The sequence below is a fragment of the Paroedura picta genome, chromosome 7 (assembly GCF_049243985.1).
Source record: "Paroedura picta isolate Pp20150507F chromosome 7, Ppicta_v3.0, whole genome shotgun sequence".
NCBI lineage: Eukaryota > Metazoa > Chordata > Lepidosauria > Squamata > Gekkonidae > Paroedura > Paroedura picta.
Window position 1 is genome coordinate 79003582 of NC_135375.1, and position 19832 is coordinate 79023413.

General features: G+C 39.9%; 1 protein-coding gene across 15 annotated transcripts in view; it reads right to left on the minus strand.

Moving 5' to 3' along the window:
• FREM1 (FRAS1 related extracellular matrix 1) overlaps window positions 1–19832 on the minus strand; it is a 102217-nt gene that overhangs the window by 59322 nt on the left and 23063 nt on the right. For 11 of the 15 annotated variants that reach the window (XR_013232601.1, XM_077345089.1, XM_077345091.1 and 8 more), the window contains exons 4-14: window positions 18544–18845; window positions 15912–16096; window positions 11932–12255; window positions 9880–9988; window positions 9023–9154; window positions 7230–7574; window positions 6361–6503; window positions 4875–5071; window positions 3647–3737; window positions 2322–2489; window positions 1257–1465 (exon numbers count right to left, since the gene is read on the minus strand). Coding sequence is in view for 14 of the 15 variants with exons in the window: in XM_077345089.1 (XP_077201204.1) it covers window positions 1257–1465; window positions 2322–2489; window positions 3647–3737; window positions 4875–5071; window positions 6361–6503; window positions 7230–7574; window positions 9023–9154; window positions 9880–9988; window positions 11932–12255; window positions 15912–16096; window positions 18544–18845 (2205 nt within the window). In the remaining variant the exon portion in view is untranslated. The other 4 variants (XM_077345101.1, XM_077345092.1, XM_077345103.1 and 1 more) reach the window with 4 other exon arrangements.

Sequence of the window (19832 nt, forward strand, 5' to 3'; positions counted from 1 at the left end):
TATATTACTACCTCTGGAAGTATCATCTTACAATATAAAGAAGTGCATGTATTTCTGATGATGTGTTGAACATTCCAAAGCCTCCAAAAAGAGCCCTGCCCATGTGAGGTGGCTTTGGATTGTACAGCATGCATATCCCCTTTGCAGGCAAAGCTGCCTGTGAAGGTAGGGGAGAACACTGAAAAGGAGAGCATGGCTGCATAACTGCTGAGCATGATAGTCACAATAACTTATTCAAAGTTACCCAGTGAGCTTCATGGCTGAACATTGGTCCCCAGTCTCACACTCTGATCACTATTGTCACTGTATGGTGGAGTTACTAGATTGTACCAATTCAGAATACAGGCGGCAATTCTAATTGTTAAATGCTCTTCCATATTCTAAAACCTATGTTAATTGCACAATGTTTTGCTCGACCTGAAGACACACTGTATTTGGCAGCATCCACATAATTTTTTCTTCTATTCAAATCTGATCTGTCTGCACCCACTTTGCTGTCAACTTTCTTGAGTCTGCCTTAGTATGATCCTTTGGGAAAGATTATACTCAAAGCATTTTCAAATGTCATATAGATGATAATGTGGGACTCACATTAACTCCATTTTTCTTGGCTTAGCCTCTGCAGTCATTACTCTCCAGCCCATGCACACTAGAAGACTTTTCCATGCTTTTTTAAAAAAAATGGCTAGCAGGTCTAGTACCACAATCTAGTCATTCTTGGCTTCTTCTTTTTTAAGTAAGTATCTAGTCCTTTTGTTGAAGAGTCAGAAGGGTAAAGGTACAGGATGCTCATTTCCAGTTATAACTCTGCAACAAAATGGCTGGAGTAAATGGCTTGTAATAAAGAATGCTGGGAACTATCAGAGTATGCCAATCAATTGTTATAACAGTACAGTGATCTACCTATTCCCCCTCCCCATTAAAGCCATCTGATAGAGAGGAGAAATAGTAGTTTCTGAGGAAGGGAGTCTGAGTGTGTAGACTGTGTGTGGATGATCCGTGCAGTAATGACAATTACACAGAGTCATCTGTTGGAAATAGCCTTACACATTAACAGAATTTACATATTAAAGTTCTGGATGAATTTTCTCTCTAACATGCTCCTTTTGTATGTACAGAGGATTTTTTTTAACATGTAGGAGAATTCTAATAGTTAACATCCTTCTTCTGCACTTGAACTTTCAGCACTGTTGAATCTATTGGCTGAAATCCCAGATGCTTCAACAAGAACAAAGGCAGCACTTTTCTTCTCTAACCTGAGTTTGGACATGTGTACATCTTCCCAAGCTAGTCTGTCCCCTTGAGTCATAGGAATTCCATCCAATTCAATTGTCCCGTGGAGAGGTGGTCTTATCAGAAGGATGTGAACATTTTCCAGTTTTGTGTCCTCATCTGAAACCAAAATGTGTCCCTCTGTAATGATACACAGGCCACCTTCTTCTACTTTCAGATTGCTTGTAAACACCTGAACAGATAAAAAAAAAGACTGCAATTCGAATTTCCTGTCAGAAGGTGTTTTGTCATAACTTCGAAGCAAACTTTTTTGTATTTTGAATAAACCTCACAAGTGAAAAATATAAGTTTCTATGTCTAGTTAGTAATTTCAGGACTGCTTCAATGCAAATGTGTATTGCTGAATTAAATGTATCTTTGAATTTAAAAAAATAGGTATCATTCTAAAATAATAGAGTTAACAGAAAAGTAAATTAGACGGTTTCTCCAGTGACCCCTAAACTATGGATCTGTAGACATTTTTCAAATCTTCATGCATGCTTTCCAAAAAATTATGGCAAACCATTAAAATGGGAACTTGGGCTATATAAGTTTTTTCATTTTCAAACTTCAGTACTATTTTGTGTCACACAATATATTTTCATGTAATACTCTATGTTAGTACATTTATTTATTTGTTTATTTAATCCATTTTTCGAATTTCTATCCCACATCCTTGAACAGTCATCTTGGGATAAGCATACATCGTTGTCATGGTCATAAATGATATTCATTTTTGTATTATTTGAAAATATGAATTAATTTTGACAAAACACTTTGGATTTGTCATAATTTCTTACTGAGACCACTGAAGTGAATGAAATGTCGAAAACATCATTACTATGCATGATAAAATGTTTATATTATACTTTATTTGTATTAATGCCTGAGACAACAGTAAAAAATATTTATTCATTTACTTATTTACTTATGTTTTAGATTTTTAAAAAATCTGAAATAGGCTCTTTCTTCCAGTGAATTCAACCCTGGCTGATGCCTAACCCCTTGTGTCCGACCCCCACCCCCCACTGTTAGTATTATAATTATACCTCTGGAGTTTGATTATCCACTGGATGAATGGTAATATTGAATGAGAGGCCAGACAAAGTTTCACCATGCTGATTACTGACAGAAAATATGAACTGGATATACTGAGGTTCGGAACCAATATCCTGCAAAGGGGGCATATAGCCAACTTTCATGTGGTTCACAGCATGCTGTGGACATAAAGAAAAGCAAACAACATAAATAATATGAAATAATATATTTTCCAAAGGAAAAAACCATCATGTCTTATTGTACCAACTTTACTTTGTATCAAGCACAAATCAAACAAGCTGAACTTCTAACGACATCTATGTCTATATATTTGCTCAAAGAGGCAATTTGTCACTACAGAAGGTAGGAATCTGATATTTTCACAAATACCACAAAAACAGATTTCTTGTGTTCTTTTTTATTTATTAAAATATTTATATGCTTCTTTAGTTTGCTTGTTTATTTATTTATATCTATATACTGCCGTCCCCTGAGGCTCAGGATGATTTACATAAAACGTAGAAACGGTACATGGAACTTAGTTTACATAACAACTTTCATACAACGGTAACCATGTTACCAAATGTGACTGCAGTAAAATTTGGACTGGAGAAAATGCAAACTTTCAATTTGATTGACGACAGCGCAAGAGAAGATAAATGTTATTATGCTTTACCTTCTCGTGTGGTTTTGGTGTCCCCAAAGATGTAGTCTGCTTAAAACTCATTCCTAGCCCTTTACCTGTCCTTAGTGAAAGTATCAATCTATCAAATTTTATTATGGGAATTGCCAGCCCTAATCTATCTATCTATCTATCTATCTATCTATCTATCTATCTATCTATCTATCTATCTATCTATCTATCTATCTATCTATCTATCTATCTATCTATCTATCTATCTAATTAGTGGTTAGTAACACAGATCATCCAAGACATAAAAACTATACAGAGGCTGTACTTAATTGTCTGATCTTTATTAAAATTGCACAATATTTTGCAACCCGGAAGGAGGTGGAAGTGTTATGTCTAAGAAGTTTTTAAATCCATCCTTAGTTAAAGTAAGTCAGCATGGGCTGGTATGGAGGACTGGTAAGAAAATCGTACTGCTCATCCATTTGGAACCCTCCACGAAAATAGACCATATTGGTAAGGAATATGTTACTTTCACCCCTGGTGATGGGACATTTGGCTTTCTTTGTTGCAATGTGTTGCAATTCTTTCTTATAAATGATGAATGAGATGAATGCGAATAGCTCTTGAAAAAAAGAAATAGGTGATATTTGTGAACCATTAGAGAGTTGGAAATTACAAGCAAGAGGCTACCAAATCACAAACCTGAGTGAATGACCTCAGTGCTGGAGCAGCAGGATCCTTGTTCAGCTTAGGAACACTGTCTATCATAAATAGCTTCCCAGCATCAGCATGGCTGCACAGAATGGTATTGTCACAGTTATACGCAAGTTTATATAACTTTTTAAGAACAACAAATTTAAATCCACACATTGACTAGAAATAGGAGTTGCTTCTTCCCCATGCCCTGTGTTTCAGATGTCCTGATAAAAGGCAATTGAAATCAGTATACAAACTACAATTAGGCTCTGTATTATTTGGCCCACTATTGCATGGGCCATTGTTTTGATTAATTTTATCTGATAATCAATTGTATGTGAAACCGTACAGTCAATGCTCAGAACTGTAAGGCCTGGAGTTTAACCTGTGACTTGGAATGTGTACTAGATAGTACTCTGATTATCAAGCATGCACACCAACACAGTCCTGGAAGGATACAGCAGATGTACAGAGGGGTAAGTCTGGGACAGTGTCACTAGCTCTACCTCCCTCCCAATGTAGTTTAAGCATAACTTTTGAAAGAGATGGCAGATTACAAAGTATACTGCAAAACCCATATTGCATGTACAGAAGTTACAATGAATGCGTATAAGGAAGAGAAAAGGCCGACAAGAGGAGCAAGTAGGATTCCCATTCACTTGTGTTCATTGTACAAGAGAAGCACCTTGCTGTTCCTCCTGTTCTGTTATCCTCTGACTATCTGCTGCCATTTCTGCAACTCACCATATTAGCCTATGTATTTTGACTATCTTACCGGCAGTAATTGACAGACAGCAGAACTGACAGTGGCAACAGTCTATATGTAGGCAATGAACAGCCAAGAAAAAGAATGCCTGCCAGCCTCTCAAAAACCCCTTCAAAAATACTGCCAATTCCTCAATGGAAAAAGTCAAAAGAAATACTATTCTCAGTCATAGCCCTTCTGCGCAACACCTTGAAAATGCATTCCTGTGCTCATTTTAACTTACAGGGAAAGTTCCTGGTGGGTCTCTGACAACTAGGAGCAAGGGGAGCCAAGACCCATTAACTCTGCCAGTGGTGTAGAGGCTGCTCAGCTTAGTCAGCTGTGAAAGAGGCAACAGGTGAGCCAATTAGATCTGAGCTGAATGGCTATTGCAGCACAGGTTTCTAGTGTCACAGAAACCACTCAGCCTGTCTTGATCCTGGGCCCCTTTAACCGCCTTTGAAAATGTGTAAATTGCTGCAGACTCACTGATGCCTGGACAAGAAGAACGGGGGTGAAGTTATGGTGTAAACGAGTTCCTGTTCTTTTGCTTCTGTGTCAATATAGTTAAGATGGTTCTTTGTTAGCTGAGCAATCTCCGTTTCCTTGACAGAAAGATGGCGGCTTACTCCTGAAGCTTCTTTAGGGAGCTGATCTTCCACAGGGATTATGAGCACTCTTACCACCTCGAATAAGGATTTAGAAAAACCATCAATGCTCAGAAATACTGCAGTTAAAATCTATTGTGTTTACAATGGTCTTTATAATAAAGTGACCAGATTGTCCCGCTTTTGGAGGGACATCTGGGGGTACCTGGCAAATGGTACTTATGTTGAAATTTAAAATATATATATTACAATACTATTTTTGCGTTCTATGCGTTCTATGAAACTTTTTGTTGCTCCATATAGACCAAAATTGTAATCAAGAATGGTGTCCCGCTTTACCAATGTTAAAATCTGGTCACCTTACTTTATAATCTGCTAGATAGCAGGCCTGAAGCAGATGTGATACCACTCCTTGGGGGAAGGGAAGACAGCCAAGGGCAGAATTTTAAAACTATCACAAGCACATGCTATTTAGGAACTGTTTGTAACTGGAATATTTGATCATGACCAAAACATTGTATATAAAAAATACATGCAAACAAGCCAATTTTCTGAAATGGTGCCAAAGGCAAGAAGCCCAAAGTATCATCACTGAATCCCAGAGCCAGGAGGCTACATCAAGGGAAGGACTTGGGCTCATCGCTTGTTATTTGTCTTCCAGAGGAACTAGTTGGCCATTGTGTGAGCCAGGATGCTAGATTAGAGGGATCACTGGTCTTATCTAGCAGGGTTCTTCTTATGTTCTTAATTTCTTGTATCTTGATAGTTATCATGTATACCCCAAATGAAGACTGGGCTTTAGTTTAATTCAAGTGATTGGCTGTATTTTTCTTAGACATTGATTTAAAGGCTAGAAACCTTTATGTGGTGTGCACATTCAAAATAAAATTATTTCTTCTGTGCATCGTAAATGTTTCCAGTTAGATTATTTTCAGCTTCTCTGATGCCTCATATTATTGCCCATGATGCATCACTATCTCGGACCACACCCCCATATCATATCTCTATGTCTATTTTTCTCTGCTTAAAAAAATCCTAGTTAGCTGCTGGGTCTTGAGGTTTTTCCCCTGTTGATCTTTTTTTTAAAGAAAGAATTTCTTTAAAAAATACATATTTCAGTTCAAATATGGGTCAAATCCTTCTAGGAAGAAGAAATTCCTGTGAATTTAGATTCTGTTGTTTTGCTAGTGGTAGTGGTAGTGGTAGAATCTGAATCTTCATTTTGATGGACGAGATATATCTGACTGACAGAAAGCTTCCTGGATTGGAGGAAAACTCCACTTGTTAGCAGACCAGAAACTTTAGATTCAACCTGTTGTGTTTTGCCACTCCCTTATGGCATTACAAGAAGTCCTATGATGACATACCTGCATTTCTGAAAAATTAGGAGGGTCATGGCTATCACATAAAACCAATTCAATTGAATCTTCAAATATTTCTCCCCCTAAATGATGGTAATAAATTATCCCATTAAACAGATCTTTCTGAAGAAATCTAGTGACTGGATAACCTGTTGAATCACAGACAAAAGAAAGTACATCTCAGTTCTGTTATAACTGCAGATAGCAATTAGCTTTCCATTTTCAGGAAATTAAAAATATCAACACAGCATTATTAGAGGTTTTAAATTGAAACCCTCAATATAGGAGATAGGTATTCTGTCTGCTTATCTTACAGTTCTGCAGCTAGGGCTCCATCTTTAGTACTGTCAAGTTGTTCCTGGAGATTAACTCCATGAGTTAGGTGACTTCAACATTCAAAGATTTATTCATGTGGTTCTGCTGCATTTAAGATGGTTTCTCCTCACATTTAGTGACTAAATGTACAGACCAACAATCAACCCTTTTGTCTTCTTGGTGGAAGCCATACGACTGGCACAATTTTGGAATCAAGCCCTGTTTGTGGATTCTAGTGTTGTTATGACTATAGACTAAATCTTAAACTGGTATAACCTAAAGTGTCTGTAAACATTAGTAAGAATCCATTATACTGGGTAGAATTTCAGAGTATATTTGATAATAAAAACTGCAGTATATTTCGTGATCCTTATATTAAAAGAGAAGGAATTTCCCCCAAATCAGAACACTGTGAACAGTTAAAATGTCAGTGTTAGCACAAAATGGGAATTAATTTTAAAAAGCCACATCAACACACACACACAAAAATTCCCAAGCATAACTACAATATAATATAACAACCAAATAATCCTCCTCTACTAGAGAACACGTAACATTACCAATAAGGTCTGGTCCAGGTTTCTTCATGATTTCTCCTGCCTGTGATCCTTTGGTGATGTTAAAGAGTATATAGTCATCACTGGAATCCATGTCAGTAGCTAGTAGCATTGAGCTTTGAATCAGAATTGTTTGACCTTCGTATACTTCTATTTCAGTGTTGCTGATGAGAAATGGGGGGCTGTCATCTTTAGGTAAGATGTTGATTGGGAACCTATGGCGACTACTGTGTCGGCTGTCAAAGATTCGAAAGACAATAAAGTCCTTTGTGGAATCGCTGTCATCATGGTGGTAACGAACAACTCCAGCCTTAAGGTCTGAGACCGTGAGCATGAATCCTTTCCCTCCTGTTAGATGATACAAAACATGTAATTCAAAACTGATATATATTTTAGGCAAATCGCTACCACTTTTTAATAGATGGATGAAGATTAGGAGCAGAGGTTAGATAGCCAGTGTGGTATGGTAGATAAGAGCAGAGGCTTGATTCCCCACTCCTGCACACACAGCCATCAGGGTGACCTCGAGCTAGTCACAGTTCTCATAGAGCTGTTCTTGCAGAGCAGTTCTTTTAGAACTCTCTAAGGGGGTCTGTTGTGGGGAAAGAAAGGGAAAGGTGTTTGTAAGCCAATTTGGCACTCCTCCAGGTAGTAAAAAGGGGGTATAAAAAACCAGCTCTTCTTTTTTCTCTAAAATCATAATCTATAGAAATCAGTGGTCCACAAATTCACTTACAAGGTCATCAACTGCTTCTCTCCAAGTTCTCTATGAATTGTAAAGAACTTAGAGAAGATGAGATGTTGCTCTCTTTCTTCACATTGGTTCTACAAAAAACAGAAGCAATTGCCTTCTGCAAAGTGAATGACCCCTCTCCCACACAGCCCATTGTGGTTGTCACAGGGAATTAAAGAACTGGTAGTAACTATAAACACATTGTAATTAGTAAGACAAACAAAAATTTTGGGATTCCTAATGGACATGTAATAAAAATAAGGGTTCATCCTATGTAGTATCCACAGAGAGCACCTCCCTTCCTGCATTCCTCTCTGTTCCTGCAATCTATTTTGGCCCCAGAAAAATGTCTATAGTTGCTGGAGGAATAGCCTTGCAAGTTGGGGGACTGAAGTGAGGAAGAGAAATGAAGCACAGCTCTACTGAAGAAGAAAGGCAGTAGGGCACTATTTCACCCTCTTTCCCCTCCTCACTGAAGTCCCCTGACCCACATGGCTATTCTTACACACACACACACCACAACTCTGGGAATAAATTTACTGGATTAAGATTGTAGGAGTGAGATGAATAGCGGAGAACTCTGTGAGCCTTCCATGGACATGTTATTCAATATGAGTCTAAGTTCTTCCTTTCAAAATGGTATTGAATACTGTATTCATAAAGGACTGGAGAGTCCATCTTCTTAGTTTGGAAGGCAAAACACTAGCAATGCAGTTTAGAATGGCATAGGTTTACACTATACAGAACTACAATAACTTTACATGAATCAAATTTACAGACTGAGTGACAAAATATCTTGTTCCCTCTCATATGAATGGGAAAAAAAATAACCTACATCGTTAGGAATGGAATTTCTACATGGGCTTCTATATACCTTTCAATAATGCTGTACACTCCTTCACATGAAACTGGTATAATAAGACTGCTATAGACCTTTTGGTATACTCCTGAGGTACTCACATCAGGGCAAGTGTAAATGAGAATCAGCCCCAGAATCACTTATACTGATAGAAGAAGGCTAGAGAGTAATATCTACATAAAGACATTAGCCAGGTTATGATACCTCTTAGTGTAAGCTGTCCGTGCTGTAAACCATCAACGACAACTAACCGAACAGCATTTATGTCATCATTGTCCACAATCTGAAATTGTTCCCACGTTATTGGTCGAGACTGCCCTTCCAGAAGATCAAGACCTATGAAACACAATGGAATGCTTCAAGAGGGGAGGAAGATTATGACCCAATCCAGAACAACCAAAGTGTGTCCAGAACTATTCAAGTCATTGGGAATTAGGATTTTGTTAGGATGTAAATTCACGATATGTTTTAAGTAAATTATTTGAAACCATCACCTGACTTGCTTGAAAGCTCTGTGCAGGTATACAATATATTATAATATACACAAATTAATTTTTATATGGTGGGGGAGGGGGTCAGTGACAGTGGCCCCCTCCCCAGAATTTCCCAGGCCCTGGCACTTGTCCCACCTCAGGGTTTGCTGCCACTCCCTTTTGTATCTTTATATTTTGTAGGCTAATTTATAGTAACTTCATAGTAACTTTATAACTAAAAAGAATAAAAGTCAGACTTCAGGAGAAAAATGTTCTTGTTCCATTGTATCTCTGAAGCTGAATCCTGACCTTTAAAAAGGTTTTTTTTTTTGTTTGTTTGTTTTTTTGCTGTCAAGCCACAGCTGAATTACAAGAACCCGATTGAGTTTGCAGAGTAAGAGGTATGCAGAGGTTGTTTTCCATTACTTACCCCTGCATTACAACCCCAGTAATCCTTGATGGCTTCCCACCCAAATCCAAATCTTGCTTAGCTTCCTTGCTTAGCTTCCAAGATCTGGCAAGCTTAGGCTAGCCTGACCTATCCTGGTGAGGGCTCTAAAGAGATGCCCAGCAAAAACTAATTCTCACCTGTATTCCATGAAACCCGAGGAGCATTTGTATGAGTTGTTCTAACAGAGATATAAACAGTAACCGGTGAACTCTTTTCAAAGTGAAAATCATGAACTTCAAATTCCACCTGTTGTACAAAAATGAACATACTGTTTACTAAAAATACCAAGGTTGAGATATGACTACTAGGTGGACTAGTATAGAACAGGAACTAACAAGAAGACCGGAAAAAACTTAGAGGAGTTTGACAATATCACAGTATACAAGCAGTGGAAATCTGGAGTATTGATAATTTGGATCCTGTTATTTCTCCATGGCTTTTCATTTCTCTTTTTAAAAAATATGCTGCTTTCTCCATAAAGGGCACAGTTCTAAAGAGATTTTTTCACATGTAAGTCATGTATTATAATTTCCACAAGAGGGAGCACTCATTATACTTATCTAGACATGCTGAAGACAGAAACTGTTCTGTTTGTTAATTTATGCAAATTCAAAAGAAATTAAGCCATTCTGACAAGTAATATTAAACTCTGGCAGGGATGTGTAAAACAGGTCTTGCAATATGTGGAAAAGATTAAGGAAATAAAGGCAAGAAAGCTGGGCAGAGTGTCATGAATTATTTCCTTGCAGCTGCTGCAATACAAACGCTACAGTCCTGCTAAACTAAAGAGAGGGTCCCCTGCTTCCCTTGAAGGTATACACCTCAGTTTCCAACCCATCCAATCCCTGACCAGCACTGGTTTTTGTCCTTTTCAATGAGAATAGAAACCCCTTCTCCCAAGGGCCCAAGTGGATGTGACAGCATCCTCATGGCAGCCATGAGGATACCCATTCCCACTGATATTAAAATGCCATAAGGGCTCCATCTTGAGTGTGCCCCCAGGGGAGTGATTTTTCATCCTTTCCCCCATCTCTTGAGAGCTGGCATGGTGTATTGGTTAAGAGCAGTGTCCTTTAATCTGGAGAATCAGGTTGATTCCCCGTTTCTCCTCCACATGTAGCCAGCTGGGTGACCTTGGGTTCTTTACAGTTCTCCCAGAGCTCTCTCAGCCCCACCTCACAGAGTGTCTCTTGTGGGTAGAGGAAGGGTAAGCTATTTTGAGACTCCTTCAGGTAGTAAAAAAACAGCGTACAAACCCCCCAATTCTTCTTTTTCTTCTTTCTGAGTGTGGGGAGGAGGCAGGATAAGAGGGTCACATTTTAAAATGGTGACAATATAATTATGGCAGTCACAAGGATGCTATCAAGTTTAGTTGTGTTCTAAGAAGCACCAAACGATATTACCTGTAACTCTTATCTCATTTTATTGTAACAAGCCCAAGTTCCTTCATCTCCTGATTTTCTCCCAACTTCCAAATTTAAGATGCGCAAAGTCTATGATGAAACATATTTCTAGCAAAGATGGTATGAGCTGACCAAAAGTGTCCTAGCTGTCATATGCTACCTTGCCCCTGGAAAAAATTAGCTTTTGGATACTATTGTAAATTCAAATATCCAGGACAAATATTTTTTCTACTCACCCAAGATGTCTAAATTATAGCTTTATGCAGATGTGAACTGAGAGTATTGAGGACGAATTAGAATATCACCAGCTGATCCCAGTCTCCACCCATTCACCTGACTATGTGCTGTTTGCACAAGCTATTTGCTGCGTCAGGATCCTGATCACATGTAGAAAGTCCACATGTATGAACTCTGGTGAAAAGTTTGAATGACTACTTAGAGGGGAGAAGAAGGGGTTTGGCTCCTCAGGGAGGAATGGAGTTTCATTGGTGGACCAGCAGTGTGACACTCAGAAGGTTTCAGATTCAATCCATGATATCCGGGGATGGGAGCAGTAAGGACTGGATAGAAGGTGATGTGAACGACTTGTACCTGAGACCTTGGAGAGGTGCTGCCAGTCAGAGTAGGTTATACTGATTTTGATAGACGAGTGGTCTAACTACAGGGCAGCTTCGTGTGTTAAAAAAGATGTGGTTATTCCATACAGTCATCCTACCTAACATGTCTGCACAGGGTTGATGATGCTTTCAAATGCAAAGGCAATGTCATCAGCCCTATTTCAATTACCTCATAATTTTTCCTTTCTGTATGGCTACTATTTGGAGGCTGATATGCTATAAGCATATCATTGAGGCTGTTCCACGTGAAGGAAGAGACAGGCTTCGTGTGGTCTTGCAGATGAGTGATGAAGCCTTCTTGGGGTGGCTTGGTAATGTTGAACACCAGAAGAGATTTGGGTGTTTCACTGTCTTCAGCATCCAATATGTCTGTAGACAAAGGGCTCAGAATGAACTGGTCTGTTTCCAGGATGAACGTGGCCATGAAGGCAGCTTGGGGCGCCTGGTTAGAAATTGCCCCTTTGATGTGAACCGGAAGCCAAGCATGTTCAGACTACAGAAGAAGAAACAACAAATTAACATGTGATAAAATGGAATGCTTACCTAAAGGCTTACCGATCTGTTTCTGATAACGCAAATCCTTTGCCTACTTTACTCTGCAGCAAATCCCACTGAGTATCTAGAGAGTTTTTTCCCAGGTAAGATTACAGTCCATGATTACAAGGTGAGTTTTGATACCAATTTCCCTCAGGAGTAGTCTTTTGAAATAATTCCTTGTAGGAAATGTACCTGGATAAACATTGTTTTACTACTGGTGACTTACATAGATTTTTCCAAGGAAGTTATATGACCTGGACAACAGTTCAAGCCTACAGTAATATATAAGTTACCAGCCAGGACGCAGCCTACCCAACCACATATTTTGACCTGCTATGCTTTTTTTATGTTTCTCTTAATGAGTCACACATTGGGCAGACCAAGAAAAGATTTTCAGCACCTTCTGCTCCTAAGGCGGTCTGGAAAAAAAAATCATCATTATGACTGCTGATTCTCTGACTGATTCGGTACAAGGAATGTGCCCCTGGACAGCCTCTCATTGTTGGCGGGTTTTAATGCTGCTTCCACCCGAGGCTGTGCAGGGGCTGGCATGAGTTTTGTCCAGATTTGCCTTGCAATGATGGAAATCGCCAACACAGGATGTGCCATTTCACCAACTTTGCATGGGCTGAGAAAAGCTTACACATGACACCGGTGCAATCCAGGCCACCTCCCAGCCCTAGCCCACATTAGGGCTTTGGATAGCTCATGGCAAGAGAATGCAGCGGTGGCCATCAGAGGCCTGGTCGGGGTAGACCCTTGCAGAAGAGAAGACACAAAATGCCCCGTTGGGCTTTGCGATGCTGCAGAGCCGAAACAAGGCATTTGAACAGCCCCCATGATCGTTCATTGGGACCTTCATTTCCCCTGCCCCCCGCTTGCACTGTAAGATGCAGCAGACTTTTCCTGACCTGGAGTTGTTCGTGCACACACGCAATTCTAGGACGGACCATGTGCCCTGGGGGATTTGTCTCCCATGCATACATGTGAGCAGCGGGGCTTGCTGCCCCACTGCTAAGAATCGATAGTGGTCCAGCATGGCCGCCATTGTGCATTATTGGTCATTATCGTGCTTCACTTTGGGGAGCAACCAGGGCAAGCCTGTGTGGAGAGAGAAATGCACAACAGTCTCTGCAACATTTTGCCTGCACTTGCATCCGCCCTTTCTCTCCATTTCCTGCTTTAGTTTTTTTTTTTTAATGGAATAGTCTGCATTGCTGCAGGACCTCAAAGCAACAATCCCTAAATTAAAATAAAATGTTATGTTAATTGTCCTCAGTGTTTTTGTGATCGGGCAGCCAAGACATATTCCCATTTATGTTTTTGGGCATTTTGGTTTTAATTGGGAAAGGGGTGTGTGTGTAATGAAGCAGCCCTCTCCTGATCAGCTGGGAGTCTGCGCTCTTTGTTTTTAAGCTTACTGTTCACACACAATCACTCATTGGAGTCCAGTTTCCACGTCCACCCTCTCAGAAATCTAACCAAATATAGAGACCATAACACCAAGAATCCCAAAAAGATGAGGGAATGCTTTATTCTTGTGACGTTTCTCCATAGCAATGCGGAAGTGTAAATTCAAAAAAATGCTTTTGTGTTGTGGTGTTACTGCATAGCAATGCAAAAGTGCCCCCCCCTTAAAAAAAATACTTTCAGGGCTTGGGGGAGTTGGAAGTTTGGGTCCCCAAAACAATCACTGTGCTAGGATTGGTGGCTTGCAATGATTGACAAGCCAAGAATCAGGGGGAGAAGTTTGCTTTGTTTCCCTTCTGCCTCATCAGGAGGCAAAAAGCCGAGATGAGGCAGAGAGAAAACTCAGGAGGGGTTTCTCATCAGGAAGCTTGCAAATGCAAGGCTTCCAACCGCACTTTTGCAAGCAGGAGGCAGCGTGAGTTTAATGCCTCTGTGAGGAATCGGTCTCTCTATGTACCCTTCAGGAGAATCATTTCAAGAATAGCCCTGCAAAACAAAACGCTGAAACAGAAAAGGCCAGAATACAAGAATATAAATGTTGTTTCATTGCTATTAACAGTTTGCTATATCATAACATCCACTTGTCTGAAATTGTGCATGTTCCCTGGTTTAGGAATGTAAACCTTATTTGAACTTCTGGCTGGCTGCTTGCCTGCTTTTGTGCACATGCCTGCTACAGATGGTTGTCATCTTTAAATAACTGCTGAAATAGGAAGCACTTCCTGGTTTGGGGGTGGGTTGATATTAAGTACTGAAAAATAACTCGTGTACACTGATACTTCTATCAGTTTCAAAAAGAAGGCAAACAAGAGTTATACATGAAACCACTCTCTTTTTCTATGCCCATACATAAAAAGATGCCTGGAGATGTATTATTGCCATCTCCTCAATGCCTACTCCCTCACTGCTCAGAATAATATTTAGACTGAAGGACTGACTCCTCTCACATTTATTTAGCCCACCATATTAGGTCTGCCCCAAAGCACTGCTCTGAGCCCCGGTCTTCAGAGGTGAGGTGGGGGGCAACCAGAGACAGGGCTTTTCCAGAATGACACCTTGCCCTTCCCCTTCAAGCTCACCTGATGCCTACATTGTTTTCTTTTAGGTGCCAGCCAAAACAGTTCAAAAAACAATTCACCCAGGTTTAAATTAAGGGGTTGTTTTTTAAACCTACCTTACTTACTTATATACCACCCTACCTTGCAGTTCAAGTCTATACACTTATTTTAAGCTGTCTATGATTTGTTTTTATTATCCATGTTTTTATGGTGGACTGATGGGGCTTTAAAAATGCTGGATTTTACTTACTATATTTCAAGTTTTCAATGTTTTGCTTTTATTATTTTTATATTTTGTAAGCTGATCCAGGCAGGTTCTTATAGATACGGCATAAAAATGTTCTCTCTCTTTCTCTCTTTTCTGTTCACATGTTTAGTGCATACTATGTTAATGATGTACACCAGTAGAGGGAATGTTGCTACAATTTTACATAGGAGAAGATGTAGTTGCTACTGGGAGTAAGGTGGAAGCAATCAATAACAATGCTTCTATGACACCCAGAGATGCTCTTCTGTTCAGATTTGTCAGTATTCGGTTGATACAATTTCCCTTCCCTCACCCCATAATTTGAATTGTCTCTTAACTTCTGGGTATATATTGGCACAATATTTAAATCAAAGTTCATCACAAGAGATCTAGCTGATTGGACAAAAATCAGAAAAATATACTCGGGTGTCTAAAGGAATGATGTCAACCTTTAATATGGAGCACAACTGAGTCATCCAACATACTAGCTAAAGTGAATATTGAGTTATAAGAGAGCTATGCACTAGTGAAACTAGTGATCTTAGTTTTCATGCTGCCCCAGATCCCATGAGATATTTATTTGCTTAAAACCTTTGTGTGTGAACTTAATTTCTCCCCACTAAAATATCACAGCGGGAACTGGGAAGAATACATGCCACTGAAGTCAGTGATCTGAATCTAGGTCCTTTGTGAATGCCATTTCATATACAGCAAACACTCCAGAGATTTGGAGGGGAGGGACGCCAGGGGACTGGATGTGGCTCTTGGGTTATAGGCCGCCTATTAGAAGATTAGGCTATCCAGAACCACATATGTTCAATCGTATAAGACCTCTACCTTGTACACAGTCTTGCTTCGGCTGTCGGTGAGATCCAGCCTGACAGGGATGTAATCAATGTTGGGCGAAGGAGGATCCAGGTGCTGATATCGAAGGCCCAATAAGAGAAAATCCTCACAGGTCACTCTGGTGTTCTGAATGGTCTTTAGTCCTGAAATGCAGCTCCCATTCTGACACCTACGTTCTAATAGTTCAATAGAAGTTATTGTTAAATATGTTTCCACAAAAATGTATGGAGTACTCAATAAGAGCAACTCTGAACTGAAGCACAAATGAAAGTAAGTTGCTTATTGTCCTTCACTCTGACCTTCTTCTCTACATTCTGCAGTGACTTCTCTGATAATGATAAAGTCAGCGAAAATTATCTGCCCAGGGTGTCTCTCACAACTCCTTAATTTGTCAGAAATAGGTTTGGAGTACTCTGCCATGACTGAGGAGGAAAAGGATGTATTTCCAGATTTTGATTGCAATGCAAGCTTTCATGTGTGGATGCCAATTTTTAAAAAGCCCCTCCAAAAAAGGTTGATAAAACTACAGTTAAAGCTCAGTAGTTATTCTGACCCAAGGAGTGTTTTATGTGTTATATTTACTTTATGATATTCTTGTGTGTTAAAAATGTATATTATATACCCTTTTAAAACGATTTACTTTACCCATTTTCTTGTAACCTTTTTTTGTGTAGCCTTTTAATACTTTGAAGGAGTTCCATATCAATGTTCTTCCTTCTCTTCCCCTGCCAAAGACCCTGAATCAATGTCCAAAGTCTCTTTACTCCTCTAGAAACCTCTGTGGAATAAGGCAACAAACACGAACCAAAACCATTCTGTTCCATTTTTAAAAATTGTAATCGTTAGATACTTTTGTATACTTTTCACAGTCAAGTGTAGCTATGGTTACCAGATACCTGCTATAGTTGAAACAGCTTCTACCCATTGCCTACCACTGCTCAGTGATAGCTCCCATTTCCTATCACCGCTCAGCTGAGTGATGGGAGGAAATGCCTGGGTAAAATGGTAGGGGAAGCAATTGGGATTCCTTGTGTGATGACACTGTTTCAGACTTGATGCGGAATTGATACCATCACAGTGGATGATGCTCTAGCATTTGCCCAAAGCTCTGTGGTTGAGCCATAGAGTTTTAGAAAATTGCTAGAGCACCCATCTTGAGCATGAGCCTCTTGTGGCACAGAATGGTAAGGCAGCAGAAATGCTGTCTGAAGCTGTCTGTCCATGAGGTTGGGAGTTCAATCCCAGCAGCCGGCTCAAGGTTGACTCAGCCTTCCATCCTTCCGATGTCGGTAAAATGAGTACCCAGCTTGCTGGGGGGTAAACGGTAATGACTGGAGAAGGCACTGGCAAACCACCCCGTATTGAGTCTGCCATGAAAACGCTAGAGGGCGTCACCCCAAGGGTCAGACATGACCCAGTGCTTGCACAGGGGATACCTTTACCTTTAGAGCACCCATCAGTGCGATGACACCACTTCCAGGTCATGCTGAAAATGATGTCATTTTGCAGGGCCTGCTGATAGCTCCAAGTGGGGGTCTTCACTTCCCTCATCTTCCCATGCCTGGCAACCATACTCAAAGCCTAACAATCACTTGGCTCACCGAACATATCTAACAACTTAATAGGATGCTGTTTTCCATAACTACTGTTACCTACAGATTTAAATGAGTAACCGTGTTGGTCAGAAGTAGCACAGTAAAATCAGAATCCAGTAGCACCTTTAAGACCAGCAAAGATTTATTCAAGGTATGGGCTTTCAAGTGCAAGCACTCTTCCTCAAGAGCTCATGCCTTGAATAAATCTTTGTTGGTCTTAAAGGTGCTACTGGATTCTGATTTTATTGTACTGTTACCTACAGAAAACTAAAACAGAATCATGCAAGTAGCTAAAGACAATGGTACTTCAAATATTGTGTGATACTGAGTATTACAACTTTCTGTTATGCACCAATGATGGTTCCTGTTAAAAAAACAAAAACAAAAAAGGCCAGTCATCTATTGAGATCTGCAATGCTTGGTCAATATCCATGAATTCAGTCAAGACTCCAAGACTAGCAAAGGCCTCAGATGCAGAGAGGGAAGTGGGTTAACAGCACCTTGCTCTTCTCCTTTCTTTCTAAGTTTCTTCTCCACAACCTGGAGAAGACCTGGAGTCTCCTCATTAGCTGGCTGTTTGGCTCCTTGTATGGGCAAGGCATAATTGCATGCATGACCAGCAGTTTTCCCTGACCTCTCACACCTGGTTCCCACTTGTCTGATTCCATGGTTTTTCTAGCTAGCTGTACCTGATGCCAGCACCTCCTTAAAGGTGCTGCACAGTGATGCACAAGAGTTATGTGTTGCCTGGTCTGGTGATCAGCCCTTTTGCCATCAGGGTAGCCACAGGTGCAACTGGGAGCCTGAAGATTATGAAAGTCATACATGGTCCAAGATAAGTCCAGGAGAATGTCCAGTCACAGACAAGTGTCTGAAGTGTATATGTACACTATCTAATTTTCCTGGGACATATCCCAGTACCTGCCAGTAACAGCTAGTGTCACCTGAAGTTCAAAAAGTAATGAATTTAAGACACTTCTTCCCTATATGGAAATAGTAATAAATATCAGAAACAAAGTTTGCCATACTGGATGTGGGGGAAAAGTTTTGAGGGTGGTCTCCACGTGGTTCTTCTTCTTTAGCTTCTCCAATAACTAGTTGACCATGGGCTGGCAGAGAGGTTTCTAAGGAGGTCAGGCTTATAGTGCACTCCAAGTTTATCATTCTGTTATAGCTTAAAGTGATTATGTTCTTGTTAATGATATTGGACAGGCCATGAAACTCAGGGACCTCCAAAGCACTGGGGTTCATTTTGATAATATTACAGTCTGGTTCAAGCAACTGAACATGAAGAGTGAATGTCTCTGTGAATGTTTCCACTTCTGTAAATCTGTAACAGATAAATAAAAATATATCTCAGAAAGCAATGGTAAAACATCCAAGTCTAAAATAAATTATGGAAAAATTCATTTCAGTTTATCTAATTGAAGGAATACATACAGGCCTCCCTGCCTACGCCCCCAAAAGAGCCCTGCACTCCACTGCTACCAACCAGCTAAAGGTCCCTGGCCCTAAAGAAGTCCACATGGTCTCAACAAGGGCCAGAGCATTCTCTGTTCTGGCCCCCACCTGGTGGAACGAGCTCCCGGAGAAGATCAGGGCCCTGACGGAGCTTAAACAGTTCCGCAGGGCCTGAAAGGAGGAGTTCTTCCGCCAGGCATTTGGTTGAGACCAGATATATATAACCAACAGCGACCAAAGGGTCCCTGCTCCCTGCCCCCCCCTCAGAACACCACTTATACACTCTGGACCTGTTTGTATGTTGCAATGTTGTATTGTTTATTGGTTATACAATTATAATGTTATATGTTTACAATTATTAGTTATTATTGCACGGTTATTCAAATGTTTTATAGACTGTTCCATGTATTGTTCTTATGTTATTATGTAAACCTGAGCCTCCGGGGAGGGCGGTATATAAATATAAATAAATAAATAAATAAATAAACAAACAAACAAACAAACAAACAAACAAACAAACAAGCAAACAAACAAACAAATAAATAAATAAATAGAATATCTGAAAAGGCCTTGTTTGGTGATGAAATGGCAATAAATACACCATGATGGATTTCACAAGTTACACTATTTCTAGAACAATTGTTGGGATATTTTGTTAAAATTAAGTTTAGGGTAAGCCATTCTGTCTCCCTCTTTACAATGTGGCATCTACACAACCCGGGCAAAAAGCTGAAGATTCAATATGCTTTAAGGTTAATGGTGAATAAATTTGAGGAAGTATGTACAATGCCGTAAAAGTCAGGAAGCTTCACCATAGTTTTGCTTGTATTTATTTATTTTAAAGTTCACCCGCAGA